Source organism: Bombyx mandarina, chromosome 09 (genome assembly GCF_030267445.1).
Source record: "Bombyx mandarina strain Sakado chromosome 09, ASM3026744v2".
NCBI lineage: Eukaryota > Metazoa > Arthropoda > Insecta > Lepidoptera > Bombycidae > Bombyx > Bombyx mandarina.
In genome coordinates, this window is record NC_143216.1 from 14,150,325 (window position 1) to 14,169,514 (window position 19,190).

Here is a 19,190-nt window from a genome sequence, read left to right on the forward strand (position 1 = left end):
CATTCGGTTGTATTACAGAAACAGTACTGTAAAATATCTATATTTTTTATGATAAACTAATTAAAACCAGCCAAAACATGAACTCAGTAACGAAGGAGTAATTTGCAAATACGAACGGGCAAAGTTAAATTAATTTTGTGTGTTAGAATATAAAATGTGTATGAGAATTCTATCTGTAATGAGAACGGGAGGATGCTACTGGCCTCTGAAAGTATTATTTAGGTTTCATTCAAAACAAAATTATTAAAATCTGTAGTCATGGAAATTTTCTTAGCACAATAAATATACCTACCTACATTTTATTTCACAGTTTTCCAATAAAATTTTTATTCGTTATTTCCACCATTTTATATTATGTTATTCTAATTATATAATGGTTTTACTTAAATGGCGTAAAGAATGTAAGAACGAAATCATAATAAAAAAAAAGTTAACAAACTAACACTATTTGTCCCTGGGGCTACTAATGACAAGGGATAATGAGAGATGACATGTTCACATTCTTTAGGGGAATCACTTTCATTACACACACGCTACAAACATTAACAATTCTTGTCCATTTTTATGTAAAAATATAAAAAGTGTTTGGTTAATAGATACTTCACAAAAATGTACCACAACATTTTTTTTTAGTTCGGCTTATTTCGTAAGGCTATTTTTTGTAGGGTTGTCACAGTACGTAAATTTAAGGATATCCGTTTATTTTTGAAAAAAGTGTCCTTACTTAACATTTTCAACAGATTCTTAATGACTACAAATTCTTAATCAATCGAAAATAAACTAGATATTTAGTCTTCATCGTACATTATGGTAGACAACGACTCAGCTGTGCCCCTGGCATTGCCCATGACGATAACTACTTACCATCAGGTGGGCCGTATGCATGCGTAGGCAGACGCTTACAAAGAAAATAAAGAACCCTGTTTATCAATCTTAAAGAAAATTACGCTCTCTTACAGCAAAGATTGTGAAAAGAAAATATGGGGAAGAACAGTCAATGTTGCAAAAGTATATTCGTTTTTGTCTTAATTCCACTTTCAAATAAAAAGCAATCAATGCTTCTAATCACGTTCTAACAACTTGCAAGCGTCCCGCTGAGCTTCAACGTGCAACGAGAAAAGAGTGACCACGGCGCGGCGCCTCGACTAGATGTTATTTTATAAATTCCATACATGAATTACAGTGACTTCAATTAGCTTAATATGTAGTATTCTTGTATTTGTTATTGGATTTTGTTATCTAATAAATCTTTTTTTTACTTTTTGTCCTTCTTAACTTAAACTATTATCTTAGAAGCTTTCAATGATTCTTTCAATTACTAACATTAATCAACGAAAATGATTATTTCAATTACTCTGACAGATTAGCAAAAGGTGAGCCCTTTTTGCCGCACGTTACGTTATATTTAAATTTTAGAAAACATTTTAATATCCAACTGTGTCTCATGTGACGGGGTGGTCACGGAAGCCCATAGATATCGCCAATTCTAAGGATAAAATCATGACGCTACTTCGGAGTATAGTGAAATTTGGCCCATATGTATGAAACATTGGACCTTATGATTTAAAGGGCACTTAGACATACATAGTACACACAGATTAAATCTGTACCGAATTGTCGTAATATTTTTTCGTTAATTATTTTTTTGTTGAATAACATCTAATTTAAACAAATCTTCTATCTTCTATCTTCTTCTTCTATATATATAAAAATAGATTGCTGTTCGTTAGTCTCGCTAAAACTCGAGAACGGCTGGACCGATTTGGCTAATTTTGGTCTTGAATGATTTGTGGAAGCCCAGAGAAGGTTTAAAAGGTAGATAAATATGAAAATGCTCGGAATTAAATAAAAATAACAATTTTGTTTTTCCTTTGATGTCCCCATCGGACGGATTCCTTTTGTTTGTTTTAAGTTTATTTTATACAAAAGTTTAGGTCTTTTATTTATCGATTGAGGCACTACGAAGTCTGCCGGTTCAACTAGTAATTAATAAAAGATGATTACATTTGAAACTAAATAACATTGTTAACTTAAAAAAAAGTTAAAAGTTTAGTTTAAGCCGACTAACTCACATAACGTATAATATAATTTATAGTCACCACGAAGTTCACAGAATATCTTAGCTCGGTTAAGAGTGGAAGTTTTTGTTTTGTCTTTGAAATACATTAACTAGCATGGTAGCCCTAGTTTGGAGTGCTCTGCACGTGCAACTCCCAGGAGCAGTGACCATGGCGCTGTAGTGCCGTTTATGCCGTCTTCCGTATACCTATACGTCCGTATACGTATTTTAATTTGAGTGCAACAACATGATTTACCAAACAAAATAGATATAAGCTATTCTATAATAGACTTTATATTATAATAAGACGTGACCAACTCGATTTACACAACATAAGCATTACTATATTTTGTTGTAATTTTTTCTCCTTGATATAAACAAACTACAGGTAACCCTCCCTCCTTTAGCACGGTAGATATGCTCCTAATGCGCGTGCAATTTGGTACACGTGATAGAAGTGTAACTTCTTTTGCGGTGTGTAGTATTGTGGTTTTCTTCATTTTTCATCCTTAAATCAAATTTCTCTTCTGTCCTTTCCAAAGCCGTGTTGAAGAATACCATGTCATAGGAGGGTTCCTTGTAATTAATCTAACAATGCTTGAAAGTATACTGTAAACGTACCACGAGCACTCAGTCAACAGTAAACGACTTAAAAGAGTTTGATAACGAATATGAATCCCTCGTGTACTTTCCCTAGAAGCTTTCATAATTATTTTACGTAATGTTGTTAGTTTAGTTCAAAATGAGGTTACCGAGGAACGATTACGGAACTACAAATTCACACTTTTATTTACGGATGCAGTTACACGGAATGGATCGTGATTACGGAATCATCGGAATGTTTGTTTGTGATTCAAATACTTTTCGAATTTAAACCGAACATACGAGTGCATTTTTAGTTGAGATATCTGCCGGATTTTAATCAGAGCAATGCGCAGATTGACACAAAACATATTTCGCTGTATTATGAAAAAAAGTGCGAATATTCCTTTTACATATAATGTCATTAATCTGTCTTTTTTTGCAACAAAAACGTTGATAACCCACGGGCCTATTCCAACTTCTCGCGGACCGGTGGGTAAGCTCACAGAATCAACCTAAGTTTGTTTGCTAATACTGGCTTTTTTTCCCCTACCTAAGCTGATATCCTTGAGAGGCTATTTCAGCGTAACCTTAACTAGTAGGTGAGCTCACGGGGCTCAAACCGGAGTGATGCTAACACTGACCCTAGCAAGAGCAGTGCTACCACCGGATCGGAAACGCAACCCACTGAGAAGATCCGGCGCGAAACTGCTGGGCTGTGTCTATGGGTTAATTCACTCGTCGAGCCCTTCGTCGCAAGCGACGGGTTCGACGAGGACGGTGACTGGTGCTCGTGGTGCCTAAAAGCACCGTTAATGGATCAGGAGGATCCGTAATGACGTGCTTTGGGCGACGTCGACAATACTGGCTGCAACAAGAGCAGTGCTTCGAAAAATTTACTACCGGACCGGAATCGCGACCGAGTAGCTCACCGGGATGAGTCTATGGGCCAGCACGTCGAACTCTTCGTCGTAATTGATGAGTTCGACAAAGACGGTTACTGATGCTTGGAATGCATAAAAGCACCGAGAGTGGAAACGTTTGGGGCGACGGCGGCTTTGCGTTATTCCGTCGCCTGGGTCGTTCATATACTTAGCGGCGTTCACGATAAGAGGCTTATCGTGTCGCGTCGCTTTTTCAGAGTAACGTAATCTGCCTACCATCCAGTACCAATAATTTATTTTAATGACTTATTTTGAGCCCGATCGAGTAAATACTAACATGGTGTGTATAGCAGTCATGATGCAATTATGCGCTCCTGCGTAAAGAATTTTACAGCCCTAATATAATGTAATTGTTTTTTTTATCGGTTAGATGGGTGGACGAGCTCACAGCCCACCTTGTGTTGAGTGGTCACTGGAGCCCATAAACATCTATCCATATCGTAAATGCGTCACCCACCTTGAGATATAAGTTCTAAGGTCTCAAGTATAGTTACGACGGCTGTCCCACCCTTCAAACCGAAACGCATTACTGCTTCACGGCAGAAATAGGTAGGGTGGTGGTACCTACCCGCGCAGACTCACAAGAGGTCCTACCACCATTAAGAAGACTCTTGAAGCCGTTAGCACTATCACATATGTACTCAACGTAAATTAGAAAAAAAAAATCGTTAGAACGAACCTCTTTACCTATACATATCTTGAATTGCACTTACATAGGAAAAATCTTCATCGTGTGGTCCATTAAATTCATCTATGCGCAACACATTCTTTTATATAATACTATATAGTACCATTGTATTTTAACATTAACAAAAATAGAAAGTACATTTGCCTATGACTTAGCCAATAAACGCAATTTTAGCTTTAACTCAACTTCAAGTGAAAAGGGTTAAAAACCCCATAACATCTGCTATACTCGCTTTAAGCCCGTGTGTACCATGAATAATCCATGCACCCAAAACTAATTTCAAGTGGCGTCTTCAAACCTGTTTTGATCAGAGCGCAGTCACTGCACGTTGGCTAAAGAGATCACTTTTATTAAAGCAGATAGGCAGACTATCCAGCATTAAAGGGTGGAACTCATCATGGTGGAAAGGCAGGCTGATCTAATATTTGAACTGAAAGGCATTGTTTCATGCCAAATTGGAATTACGAGCTTCGAACTTTTTCCCAACCACCTATAAATAAAATCATGAGGTTTAGGTATAAAATAATAAGAGGCAGCTATCCGTTTCTTTTAATCAACAAACTATGATAACAGATTATTACAATTATAATCCACTGACAAAAACTTAGCACATGTACTGTTTACCAATCAACAGTGTCAATTATGAATAGCTAAAGCATTGGTTAAGAAGCACAGATCACGTTTTGTGAATGCTACTAAGTTAATTACCTTTATAGTCTTGTTGCAATCACCGAACGGTTGGACCCGGCATTCCTTAACTTTAGACACGCTCAGATTTACTTTTTTATAATTTAATTGTTTCATGTCGCTTTCGCTATTCGGGGGATGAATCGAATTAACGAAGTTAAAATTGGCTTCTAGTTCGGTTGAACTCTTAACTTTAGAAAAAAGCGATTATTTGAATATTCAGAAATGGTAATATTTGGACAAAATAACAGAAAAGAAAACAGTTTTCTGTATTTTATTTGAACATATGAAGAACGCAAAAACAGGCCTATTAGTTACATAATATGATAAAATCTTAAACTTATATTTTATCATCAACATGATTTAATAGTTCCATGTGAAAGGACGAAAATAACCACACTTCGCAAAAAAAACACAAGTGGCTGTCTATGAATACGAACCTTAAAAAAAATCAAGTGATCCATTAGTAGTAAATTTTGAATGAACTTTAAACATTCGAAGGCACTTGAGTTTTTCATTATGGCGTCTGAACACACAGACAGACCTTTCTTTAGAGTTCGTAAGCTCACAGCAGTTTTAAACTCAAAAATATCCTGTATTAAAGTAGGTATCCTAAGAATACATACATCTTTTAACTCGAATCTTTCAAAATAATAAAACAAAAGAAAAGAAAAAACATTTAAAACCCTTTTTGCAGATATCTAAATGCTTTTATTCTGAGCATATTATATAAGGCAACACAGACATTCAATTTGTGAATGTATTGAATTTTTTCGCTTGTGCTTACATATTTTTTTAAGTTGCCCGTACTATAAGCGATTATTTTATTTTTTTAAGCTACAAAGTACATTCTTTGCCGTCATTATAAAATAATGCGGTCACCCAAGAGCCCACAGCCAAAAGATAAAAAACTAGATAGATGTTGCTTCAAATTATAATCTCTTTAGGTTAGAGAAAGCATTCTATGAAAAAAGTGGTCGTATGTTGAACTATAATTAGTTGTTTTATCTTACAGAATGCTTCCAAATATCTAAACTATTTCGAAAACCATCCAAGTTTGTATTAACCAAAGCTTGTATCTGAGTTGCATTCGAAAAAATAACACTTTGATCATACGTGATGATGGAAACTGTATAGTATTCGACACGAAGAAAATCGTATAATAAAAATAATATACCGGTAGCTGTCTACCTAAACGACTTGTTTGTGTATAACATCGTGACATCAATTATGTGTATTATCTGTGACGATGACCACTCAGTGAACTGGGCGATTTTTTGGCGGGGACGCGAAGAGTGAAGTTGTGTGATTTGTTTTATTTTGTCTGTTTAGTGTTTCTTCAGGTTTAAATGTATAATAACGGTGGTTTATTAGCTGTTTAATATATGTGAAAGTTAACAAATGTGAGAAAATAAAACAAAGCCGCTGGATGTAACTTCTCGGGGTCCTCGAAAAAGTCCACTGAAAAAATCTCAGTAAATGACCACCATTTTACTGAGATTATATTTCATCCCATATCATCTCATCTCATTTCATCCCAGTTGATTAATGTCTCAAATTAATCATATTCATTTCAATTCACTCCATAATTTCATTTTTCATAAAAATAAGAATATAAATTAAAATAAGACATGACTTAAAGGTCTTAGCTACCAGGTAATAAAAAGGTAATAAAATCCAGGTAAAAAAAGTGAACTGGGCTATACTCTCCTCTGCCCTTATAGGCAAAACACTACTCATGTCTCACCACGTGCTCGCCCACCAGTCCTGAAACTGGAAAGGCTTACGGTCCGGGCCATCTGTAATTCGTTTTTCATGAAAAAAAAGGTTAAACAATGTCGCCCTGACTGTCACTAGTTAGCCGGTAAAATGTGAGTACGTCCATACGAGCTACTCGTGTATGTACCACCATCTTACTGTTTTCATTCAGTAATTATTTCACGAAGAAGCAAGACATTTTCCGCCATCAACCGCGCTTTTAGGTCTGTTAGTTATATATGCCCTACAATTGTGTTTATTTTATAACGCACTCAGAACACCTTAAAAATTGTAAACAGTAATTCCAAAACTATGTAAAAGAACGCCTTCAAAGAAAATTGTACACAAACAAACAAAACAGCAACGTTCGGCAATAGTTGTACGCTTATACAAAGCTCTTTTAAGTTTACGACGAGCAGCCCGGGTTTTACCCGAATAGTATTGGTTCGCACACACATATACGTTACAAAGGGACGCACACATCAAAGTGTCAAGCCCATTACATGCTATACACGTTACACAAAAGGTACAAAAGACAACACGTGCGCACGTGGTCCAACATACAGGTAGGTATACAGTTACCGAATTCAACTTTTTTACCGACTTCAATTAAAAATAAAGAACGTTCTCGTTTCTGTTCAAATTCGTTTCTTTTTTCAAATTTAATAGGTACTCCCTTTCACCCGCCTGTCCTTACCTTCGTCATAAAGTTCAGCAGCGGTGTAAAAGCTGTTATGACTTGCAGCTCGCATCTAACGTTTTTCATAAGTTTCAAATTTATAGACTAAGAGATTTTAAGGTGGGTGGCGACGCGGCGACGTTTACGTTGTAGATGTAGATGTCTATGCTCCGTTAACCACCAGTCACGGCTTGTCCATCTAAGCAATAAAAAAATTAAAAATGTTTTGCGTTAACCAATAATTGTTTACCTATACATATTTAGGCAAAAGTATTTTTGCTAACCAAATGAGTTATTGTTTATGTCGAAATAATTTATTTTATTAATAACCATTTCAGATTATGGGTACTCGATGGCGTTGTTGTGCGATATCGAATAATAATAACCGAAGAAATTATGGTATTCAAAACAGATATATGTAATAATAACAAAATAATTCCCCAATAATATTTTATTTTCCATTGTAAATATACATCCCTTACGCTGTTTTCAAAATTATCTGGTCTAACCCATCAGCTCAAGGTCCATCTAGCTTTAAACCTCGTTTAGCAAACTTGTCCTATAAGATGGCTTGTTTCATTTCTTTTTCAATACGATGCCCTGTGGAATGCCTGAGTCGGTGACCTAACAGGACAGACGGGGCGAGTCAAACAACACGCAAAATATTATTTAAACATCTAGTAATTTCACTTCACACGAATAAAAATTGTAATTTGAAACGTCAAATTCTTTTTAATATTTTTGTCACATGTATCATACCTATTATTGATTATAATAATATTTAAAAGTAAATTGTAATCTCTACGAATAAATTTAGTTTGCGCTACGCATTTTGTATCAACATATTGGCAGCGAGAGCAACAAAGCGTGCCCTACTGATCATAACTTTTAATGCCACCTTTGATGTTCATAAGGACCGAATTAAAGCAAATATACAAAAATAAAATGTACATATTGCAACAACTTTTTTTTTATATTTATTACTAATAACATTATTTCTTTGCTTAGATATATGGACGAGCTCACGGGCCATCTGGTATTAAGGATCACCGGAGTCCATAGACATCAATCACGTCTATGCCGCCGTTCATCTTGAGACATGAGTTCAAAATCTCTAGTTTTTACAGTATAAAGGCTGCCCCACTCTTAAAGCCGAAATGCATTATTGGTTTACGGCTGAAATAGGCAGGCGGCTTCACACGAGTAATTATGCAAATTATAATATTGTGCGGATTTGATTTTATTACAAGATATTATTCCTTCACCGTGAAAGTCATTTGTGAACATTTGCCAAATACATATTTCGTTAGAATAAATAGTAGCTGTCTGCGGATTCAAACACCGGAAAAAAAGGGTTGCCTTATCTTTACGTGAATTATGAAAAATATCTTCAAAACTAAATAAGCTGTTTATTTTACATTACGTAAACATCACTTACTTAAAATGAAATGTCAAACTACAACAAATTCTAAAATACATTATATCACATAATTATTCAAAATCGATTAGTTAGAATCACGGAATAGATAAATAAAGATAAATAATAATACCTTATTTATCTATTCCGTGGTTAGAATTAATATGAATTTGTGTGACCTCTGTGGCCACAGCCCATTCAGATGACATCTTAATGATGGGCATCAATCAATGTCGATTACAAAAAAGCCCGGCAAAAAATTACATTTAGTCTAAGCTTTAGTTATATAAAATTATACTGAACAACCAAATATTAACGAGATTTGTACTTTACGACGATTTATTTAATTTTGTTTTTAAAGTTGTATAAGCTTTGTACTAATCGGTCTAATAACATTAGCGAAAGTTAAAGTCACCGTACATTCTCCCATTGTATTGTATTGTTTCATGGTTGATCTCAGAGGTCGTGACGTCCTATCATGATGAAAGCAATCACGATCGCTAGTGATCGAGATTACATGCAAACATACCTTTAAGGCTTGGACTTTGAAGATATGCTACATCTCGTCTTTAATAGTTATAGGTAAGTAGGTACCTATATAATTGATTTTAAGACTCAAGATGAAACTAAAAGTTTATTATTACAAATTGATTGGAATGTATCTACCATATGAGATTATTTATTATAATTAATTTTGACCGCACAAAATATTATTGTATAGTATATATTTTTAAGGGAACATTTTAGCACCGCACCGCTCTAAGGCATAGTCGAAAGCTTCTCATTCATGGTCAAGTGCAAAGGCATTGCACCAACAAGATAATCGGACACTACAAGGAGAACAGTTAGGGGCAGTAGCTAACAGGTGGTCCACTTCGCAGCAGACCGATCTTCATGGAAATACGTGCGTTCACGACCCTTAGTAATGATAGAACGACGAAGAAAAAAATTAAGAATCAAGGAAATTTTTAAAATGATATATGAAGTATATGAAATAACCTTCCTACTTAACTTACTAAAGCGTTTAAAATAAATAATAGTTTAAAAAAACTAACAAAATACGCTTTTATATAAAAAAAAATGATTTTATTGTAAAAAAATCGTAGGGTGGTTTTCAGGATATTATCAAAATAACCCTTCTACTCATATCTGTTCATAAAATATTTACTCCTACTGATACCATGCACCCCACGCTTTTTTTAAAATAAAATCATTTTTCCTACACTATTTTTAATTCAAATTTATTAAAATTTATTTTCTATTTTTAGTTGGTTTTTCTATAAAAGGGTATTTTGTTAATTTTTTTAAACTTTTATTTATTTTAAATTTTTTTGTGGAATTTAAATTTTTACAAATTTTTTTTTTCAACCTTTTTTTTTTAATATTAAATTGTCATCGGTTCTTAATAAGTGTACCAAATTTCGAGTTAATCCGACGTTTTGAAGGGGGTCAAAATCATGTTCGAAAATTCCATTACAAACATACATACGTCCGAAGCTAATAAAAGCGTATTAATAAACACATTTCATTTATTGGACTACGTTAAAATCAGCGATGCAAAAACACCTCATTACACGTCTGATTTTATCTATCATATTAACGAACTGTATAAAACGAGCATAACTGTCAATAAATTGTAGGATCGTCGCAATGGCACCATTAGATACTGATGCGTGTATTCGTCAATTAGTCAAGATAACGGTGCGTCTGGCATTATATGACTAGATCTACCACAGCAACAGGGCTGGGTCGATTTAAATAATAAATAAATAAAAATGTTTATAAAATAAAAAATTGTTAAAAAACCTACTTTCGTTCAGAGTGTTCGCTAATAATTGTGGATTAGCTGAGATCATTATGATCTTTTGTTACAGTAACAGGTCTTTATCATTTAAAATTAACAACAAAACTATAGTTTAGTTTTAGCGATGCTAACCCCCTCACCATCGGGTGGGCCGTATGCTCGTCTGCCTTCAAGGTAATTTGTATTGTGTACGCATATACAGTGCTCCTTGTGCTTTAGAAAGGCTGATGGTACAAAAAACCAAACTTATGTTGAGCAAATGTCTAATCTTAGCAAAACAGCGATAATAAATAAATTCAAGGCAGAGGTGTGGCGCTTAATTTCACGCTATAACTGTTTCCCGGCTTGATAGTCGCATATTAAAGTAGTTAGATCCAAATTATTGCAAACAGTAATAATACTTTTTGTTTAAATAAAAAACGATAAATAAAATCAACAACATAATATGTAAATGTTTCGACGACCGTTTCAGCGCCTTATTCGTTTTCTGAGAGCATCTGTTTATGTTAATACGCATTTATTTTAAGCATGCTCCCGCCCAACATGGTTGTACGGTTGAATTATACAAATAATCATCTAATATGGGCATAGTTCAATTGAAAGGATAACAAACGCGGCATGTACTGGCACCTGGCCGACTCGTGCCGTCTTCACCTGTTGGCCCTGTTGCCCGTTTAAACACAAAACCACATTGCACACGGTACCATTATTTTTTCAACAGTTAGTTAAGGAATCATGTATGACACAATTTGTTACATAGCAATATCTTAAATTCTATGTTCCTTGTTGAAGCTATTGAAGTTATACTTCTTTAGGCGCGTTATGAAAAATTGATGAGAGTGAAATTTTACGATGCGCGTGACACAAAATTAACAGAAATGAAGTTGCCCACAAGTGCTCCGATACAATTGAGGTTAACTATCCGTATGTATTATTTAGTAATATAAATGACAAAATTATTATTTAATATAATTCATACTACATATTATTAAATTATTAACGTTAAATATTTATTATTAATTATTTAATATTAAAAAAAAAGAAATAAATTTAATAAAAATAAAGTATAACTTCTTACGCGCGTACATTAGTAAGTACACGCACCCTTTTTTTTAACAGACCGAAAAAGCAAGGTGCTTGATTCGAGGCGTTTTACGTTTTGGAGCTTTGGTAAAACGAAAGTTTATTTGGTATCTTCCAACTTTTCCTTACAATTTAGGTAACGGTTTAATAAAAAAATTTAATCATGAAATAAGTATTTCTTCTTCTTTTTCTCCATTTTATCCCACTAGGTAAGGTCGACACAGCTAATTTTTCTGTTCCATTCTCTTCTACCAGCCGTCATCTCAACACTCACTCCTCTCTCTCATATCGTCATTCACACACTCCATCCATGTCTTCTTCGGTCAACCTCTTCCCCCTCTTCCCCTGCACTACCATTTCCATACATCTCCTATGCATGCATGCATGAAATAAGTACATATTGTGTAAATCACCGGATTAAAGTAGTACTCTAATATGGGCACAGAATTGATGAACATTCAAAGAAAGGTAGTTTCTATTTAAAAACAACTGTTTGATGAAAAGTATCAATATGTTTTAATATGATTATCTAGATTCCTAAATATTTCTTATATATTCTATATATTTAATGATATAATTGCGGGGTGGAAAAACTTATGCATCAATCATTTGAGCTTTTTTGTTTTTGTAATACTTTTGAAGCTAGACGAGTATACGGCCCGCTCGATTGTGAGTGGTCATCGTCCCTTATCGACGTTAGCAATGATCGGGACATAGCTAAAATGCTTGACCAAACGGCTCATTGAATGTCTGAAAATTATACGAGCATATATTTTAATTTTTAACGATTTTTTTAAATTTCGCTATTAGGTATATAACATAAAATATACAACTTGAAAACACAAAATAAAAAAAGGTTTTGGTATGTATTTCAATTTATATTGGTTTAAAAATTTATTTAAAGTTTTAATTGTTCTTTTAAATATAAAATAAATTATTAAACACAAACTTACCTTAGAGTTAAAGGTAAAACAAAATATCTTTTAACTCTCGCACAGTTTACACAATACGTCTTTCTCGCCTTATCGTCAAGAATTCGTTTAGATATAGTCACGTATATAACAAAAGTTCTCAAATCACTTAATTACATTCGAAACGCAAAAGTAATCCAAAAAACACGCACTTAGACTGCACAATTTAATTCACAAAATTTTCGCGCCAAACTCATAATCGCCATCATGAACTACTCGCTAGTTATAGGTGAAACTTATGCAGCGTACACACGTCTATCCACCGACGGAGCCGGTTACGCGCTGACCAGACGTTTGTTTTATTTTGAACTCGACGCGGCCAACAACATTGCTACGCTGTGCTGAAGCGAACATTAACGAACAAACCACAAAGGCTCTTTTAAAATCTCCTATGCTTCCTGTCTGGTTTTATGCATCTTTATTTTTGGTTAGGCAGTAAGAAGTTTCAATAGTTGTAAGTTAGTAATATCACATTTGTATTTGTCTTTCTTAAACTAGTTGGAAGTGCTTTGTAGTCTCAAAGTAGGGAGATAGAGGTAAACGTGGTGTTGCCGATGTCCATGGAAAAACTCGTCTTTTTCCTTTTTCCTTTTTTGCTCAAACGTACTCATGGTATTAGTGCTTGGCGTTGAATTTCTAGCGGATCTAATAGAGAGAAATAAATAATTTGAAAGTTCTCTTAAGGCTCTAAAAACGCGCAAATAACCCACATCATATTAGGACGTCTCTGTCTCATGATTTGTAAGCGAAGTAAATTATCCCTTCGAAATAAGGTGACACTCTTACAAAACTTGCATACGCCCCGTCATGACCTATGCAAGCGTAGGGTTGACTCACGCGGCCCGCTCCAATTTGAAACCCCTACAAGTTATTCAATCCCGTTTTTGCAGGATAGCCGTCAGAGCACCATGGTTCCTAAGGAACGTAGATCTCCATGATGACCTGGAGCTTGACTCTGTCATTAAGTATCTACAGTCGTCATCATTGCGCCACTTCGAGAAGGCGGCATGACATGAAAACCCTCTTGTCGTGGGCGCCGGAAATTACATGCCCGATCCTGTGGACCGAATGGCAAACAGGCGACGTCGCCCTAAACACGTCATTACGGATCCTCCCGATCCATTAACGATGCTTTTAGGTACCACAAGCACCGGCCACCGTCATCGTCGAGCTCGTCGCTTGCGACGAAGTGTTCGACGAGTGAATTAACCCATAGACACAGCCCACAGAGTTTCTTGCCCGATCTTCTCACTGGGTCGTGTTTCAGATCCGCTGGTAGATTCTGCGAAGCACTGCTCTTGCTACGGCCAGTATTAGCAACACTCCCGGTTAGAGCCCCGTGAGCTCACCTACACGTCAAGGAGAAGCTAAAATAGCCTCTGAAGGTTATCAGCATAGGAACGGGAAAAAAAAAGCGCAAATAAAAATCTTTTTTTTATATTGAAGCAGGCTTTACAACCGCTTATTAATTATATAACTTTACCATCGCTTCAGAATATAGTTTCAACACTGAAAAGTAAAGCAAGAAAAGTTGCACTCGACTACTTGGAGTAATATATGCACGTAGGCATATATTACTATGCACGTATATTACGGTATATATATACGGTAACCACTCACCATCAGGTGGGCCGTATGCTCGTCTGCCTACAAGGGCAATAAAAAAAATAAATAAAAAAACCTACGGGTAGGGACCAAAATTCATTGTCCATTCTGGGGTCATTTCTGTCACAAAACAGTGATGCGTTCCTGTTTGAAGGGTAGAACAGGCATAATGCACTATAATTGAAAAATTAAAGTTCCAGTGGTATATTTAAAAATACTACAGCTCTACTGCCCACGACAGCCAAACACAGTTGAGCGGTCAGCCCATGTTGGTAATCCGTAAACCGCAACATATGGCAGCAGCAAAGTTACACAGTCAGGCCGTTACTTCTCGTAGTCTGTATGCTTAGTCCGAGTTTTTTAACGTTCTCGATAGCGTAAAAGTTAGCTCAAATTTGTATGGAATGGGGTCTTTTGCGTACATTTGCCGCTAGGGGCGCTGTTCGAACTGCATACATAATTGGGTTAATTTTTACGCTATCGAGAACGTTACGAAACTCGCACTAAGCAGACTATACAATTCCTGCGTGCTTAGTGCGAGTTTTTTAACGTTCTCGATAGGGTAAAAGTTTAACAGCTACACTATCGCCGACTCACATCGGAGATAGTGTATTTCAAACGGTGAAAGAATTTTTCAAATCGGTTCAGTACTTTCGGAGCCTATTCAATGCAAACAAACAAACAATCAAATCTTTCCCCTTTTTAATATTGGTATATATGAGTTCGTATAAATCATTTTACGTCAATTTGTGTACATCACTATACAAATAGCTTGCGATCACAGCCACCAACCAACATTGCTTTTAAAACATTTATCCATTTTTGCTAAATGAAAGTATTGGCTCTAAAATCTAAATGTATCTTTGAATTCAATCAGCCAAATTTGTTAAATAAAACAAAGTAATAAACTCATTATTATTAATTTCACCAAGGCTTGATACAGAACAATTTTCTTTAAGCATTCAATTCTGGAATTACTTATAGTCTAGAGCAGAGCTGCTCAGAGAACTGCGACGCATGTTTCAATCAAAAAATAGTTTTGGATATAAATAGTTTGGACAATAGAATTCTTTGTCAAAACATATAATCAATATTTGATATAATTTATTTTTATTCTTGTAACATTCCATTCCCATGACATCATTTTCTTTTTTCTGCGGCCATCCAGCTTTTGAAGTCAATTTAATGATCCCGCAGAGGTATGTAGTTTGGACAACCCTGGTCTAGAGATCAGGACTCATATTAAAACTTTTTCACTTTAATATTAATAAAGACGTAATAATGTAATAATGTAACTTGCATAGGACCAGCTATTAGCAACAACTATTAGTACTATGGACAGTTAAGTTTCAATTTTGTGCAGTAATACTTCACTGTAGAATTAATTTATTATTGCTTGCAAGCATCATGTTTACACCTGGCTTAATTGTGTACACTGTATCTGTATGGACTTCAGTGGCATGTTTATCTTTTGCCCTTAGCTCTTCAGTATTATTCATAATATCTCAGGATATATCTTGGTTTTCGTTTACAATTTTCTCTAATTCTTCAAGTGTCAAATCTTCATCAGGAAATTCATCTTTTTTATCTTTTGTTTGACCCTTCTTTAAAAATGGTTCATGCAATGCCTTGTAAAGTTTTTTTGCTTTTGTTATACCAAACCCAGGACATTCTGCTAATCTAGACTCTGAAACCTTAATAATATTCTCTAGGGTGCCAAATGTTTTGATTAGTGTCATGGCATCAGTTTTGTTGACAGGTTTGATTGATGACAATGCATTGATAATCTGTAATTTGAAATTGTTTTTATTGTAGTTGTAAATTAACATGGGCCTTTAATATATACTTAATACCTACAGCCTCTCAGACTTGACAAAGAAATAAAAAACAGTACTATTCGCCAAGTACAATCTTATTTTTAAACAAAAACTGTGGTGCCGGTTATTCCCAAAAAAAATCACTTTTTTTTGGGAATAACTGGCACCTGGGATTTTATTACTTTGGGGATTCTATTGAATTACTTAACAAGTATGTATTATATGTTTAGTTAATTATAGTTAGAAATTTTCATGTCCCAAAGTTTAAGATGCACAATGTTTTCATATCGAGCAATAGGTGCAGTCTGGTGACTAAATGCTGTAGGCAGGTACCTTGGTATTGTACGAAAACAGCATAATAAATTTCTTGTGGAAAAATATGTGAGGATAAGGTGCAATTTTAACAGGATGAGTGAGTGAGGTTATTAGCGTTATCTATGGGCTATAGTAGCCACTTAACAAGTGCTTGTTCATGCAAACTGTCTAAGCAAATAAAACAAAAAGCTTTTATGAATGAATTTAATACCTTTATAATTTTTTTGACTTCAAAAGAAGCACCTATACACTCTTCAAACATCACTGTTTCAAAGTACCTAGCTTTTGAATGTATTTGTGATTTGCTGTTTTAGATTTTGGGTAGCATAACTTCTTTAAAAAAATAATAAATACCTTCTGATGAGGATCATTCTCAATTTTTTCCATAATTCTGTCTGGCGGTTTGTTTTCATAAATTTTATAGTTTTCCACAACTTTAGCTGCTTCCTCTGGGTTCCAAGCTAACATTAAAGTTATATCAGTCAGCAGGCATATTCGTGTTAAATTTTTTAAAGATGCATGTGGATCTTTCAAATCAACCTGAAATACTCATATAAAAAATTTGGTTTATTAAATTTCTGATTTACATTCTATATTTTGACATTATAGCTATTTTTTAAAATAAATAACAAAATCCATCCAAATTAAAATACAATGAATAAAATATTAAAGTTTTTTTTGTTGTTAATTTCTTTATTTCTAATCAAATTCAAAGTTTAATATTATTTACTGATATGGTTATTGATAATACCACTTGTATCTCAAGTTCTGGCAACAACTTAATACATTATGGTATGCTGATATTTTGCTTAATTATCACAACAATGATCTAATATTTAAATATAAAATTTACCTGTACTAGCAAAACTCTCAAATCATACTTCTTGCCTAGCTCCTTCAATCTGTTGTGTATGTAATCTGGATTCAAGTTGTGATATCTTAATGAGAGGAACAGTAAGCATATTGTTTTTCCAACCTCATAATCAGGCACTATATCATCATATTCCCAAGGCACGCTGGTTATGTGTTTGAGAAGAGGATTGCCTCTCTGAAATTATTTGCGCACACTATTCATATTGCCTTTGTACACAATTGTACACAGTACTCTTCAAATAATAAACTTCAGATTATGAAAATGAAACTTATATTTAGTAATTTAGTAGTGCCTGTAACAGAAAAACTGAAGATCAAAATAAATATGGCGCTAAATTGATGTTAGGTACGTGATTCAAAATTAGTAAGCACCTTTTTTGTTAAGAAATTTTGTTGACCAGTGTAATCAGTCTTCAGCTGTAGTGCAAACTGTTAAAGCACATAGTTTTTTTTTTTTATTAGACAAACTAGTCGTTTTACAAGAAATTCTAAACATACTGTGACAAAAACACTCGATTAGATTATTTAAATGAAAATAAATAATCGCTTAAAAACTATTTACTCTCATGTACTATTCAAAGATTCGAGATCATCTTAAGACATAATTTACCTGGTTTTTATTTACTAGAACACAGTGTGTCTTTGATGATCTTGGTTTTATGGTAGCTTCGTCAGATGTTCCTGGAATTCAATTAAGACTGAGATGATGTTTTGTTTACCTACTTGCTTAATGAATTTTTGCTATAAATAAGAAAATAGACCCGTAGGTGCCAACCTGCTTGAGCAGAAATTTCATCTACTTTAATTTTCTTTGATGATGATGGTTCACTAATTTCGGCCAACAATTCATCAAAACCATCCTCTATTTCCATTTTCATTTTATTGTAATAATCAGCAATAATCGCAGTTTCTGTGAATCCATAGATTATACATATAATCATAGATTATACACTTAATATATTTAATATAGATGTGAAATGTGAATCGGTTAGAAAAGAGTAAAAATTTTTGAGAGAAATAATAAAGAGGGATTTTATGACCTGGTAACTAAAGCCTTTAGGTCATATCTTATTATAATTTATCCCGCCAAAAAGTCCTATTCATTTTACTTGTATTACATTTTGATGATTACATATTGACATTGGACACTAAACATTAAAATTCCATATTAGTGGATATGAAAATGACACTCATTTCATACGATCACTCATTGACAGTTGGGGTATCATCGTATTCCGATAAAGATTAGAGTTTTCCCGAAGAAAAATAATTTCTCACTAGATGTATATAAGTCGACTATTATCAAAGCCGGCAATGTGACTTTTGGAAATTATTGGTAAATCAGAAAAACGAATTATTGAATTTGTATTCCATTGGCAGTCACAAAACTCTCTGGAGCCTCTGAGTCTGCGGAGGGACTTCGGTTCCCTCTGTATTTTGTACCGTATGTTCCATGGGGAGTGCTCTGAGGAATTGTTCGAGATGATACCAGCATCTCGTTTTTACCATCGCACCGCCCGCCACCGGAGTAGAGTTCATCCATATTACCTAGAGCCACTGCGGTCATCCACAGTGCGTTTCCAGAGATCTTTTTTGCCACGTACCATCCGGCTATGGAATGAGCTCCCCTCCACGGTGTTTCCCGAGCGCTATGACATGTCCTTCTTCAAACGAGGCTTGTGGAGAGTATTAAGCGGTAGGCAGCGGCTTGGCTCTGCCCCTGGCATTGCTGAAGTCCATGGGCGACGGTAACCACTCACCATCAGGTGGGCCGTATGCCCGTCTGCCTACAAAGGCAATAAAAAAAAAAAAAAAAAAACTCTTCTGAACGACATCTTAGATAAATAACAGGTTAAGTATTAACCTTTATTTAATGCAGGTTTTGAACCGTATTCTTTGAAGGAGACG

At 34.7% G+C, this 19,190-nt stretch overlaps 2 protein-coding genes across 4 annotated transcripts in view; both read right to left on the reverse strand.

Annotated features, from left to right (window-relative positions):
• The window catches only part of ec (ubiquitin specific peptidase echinus), a 124,113-nt gene extending 111,144 nt beyond the window's left edge, over positions 1-12,969 (reverse strand). Inside the window, exon 1 of the mRNA XM_028170261.2 lies at positions 12,655-12,969. The gene's annotated coding sequence lies outside the window, so the exon portion shown is untranslated. The remainder of the gene's footprint in view (positions 1-12,654) is intronic.
• Positions 12,970-15,181: 2,212 nt separating this feature from the next.
• On the reverse strand, positions 15,182-18,330 carry Ercc1 (DNA excision repair protein Ercc1). Of its 3 annotated transcripts, XM_089729947.1 has the most exons (6): positions 18,261-18,330; positions 18,058-18,193; positions 17,893-17,963; positions 17,263-17,457; positions 16,764-16,949; positions 15,182-16,064 (listed from the first exon to the last, which is right to left on the reverse strand). In XM_089729947.1, the coding sequence occupies exons 2-6, from the start codon at positions 18,158-18,160 to the stop codon at positions 15,783-15,785; spliced, it is 837 nt and encodes a 278-aa protein (XP_089586073.1). In that variant the 5' UTR covers positions 18,161-18,193; positions 18,261-18,330; the 3' UTR covers positions 15,182-15,782. The 3 variants fall into 3 exon arrangements, with proteins under 3 accessions (XP_089586073.1, XP_028025876.2, XP_089586074.1); XM_028170075.2 differs by having other exon boundaries at positions 18,058-18,282; XM_089729948.1 differs by lacking the exons at positions 17,893-17,963; positions 18,261-18,330 and having other exon boundaries at positions 18,058-18,214.
• Between the last annotated feature and the right edge of the window lie 860 nt (positions 18,331-19,190).

Bases quoted from the DNA above. Each gene is read 5' to 3' on its own strand.
- Ercc1 (XM_028170075.2), bottom strand. From the start codon at position 18,223: ATGATTATATGTATAATCTATGGATTCACAGAAACTGCGATTATTGCT. The intron at 17,964-18,057 runs GTTGGCACCTAC...ATTGAATTCCAG, and splicing joins TGAAATTTCTGCTCAAGCAG to GAACATCTGACGAAGCTACC. The intron at 16,065-16,763 runs GTATTTATTATT...TTCAAATTACAG, and splicing joins AGAATGATCCTCATCAGAAG to ATTATCAATGCATTGTCATC.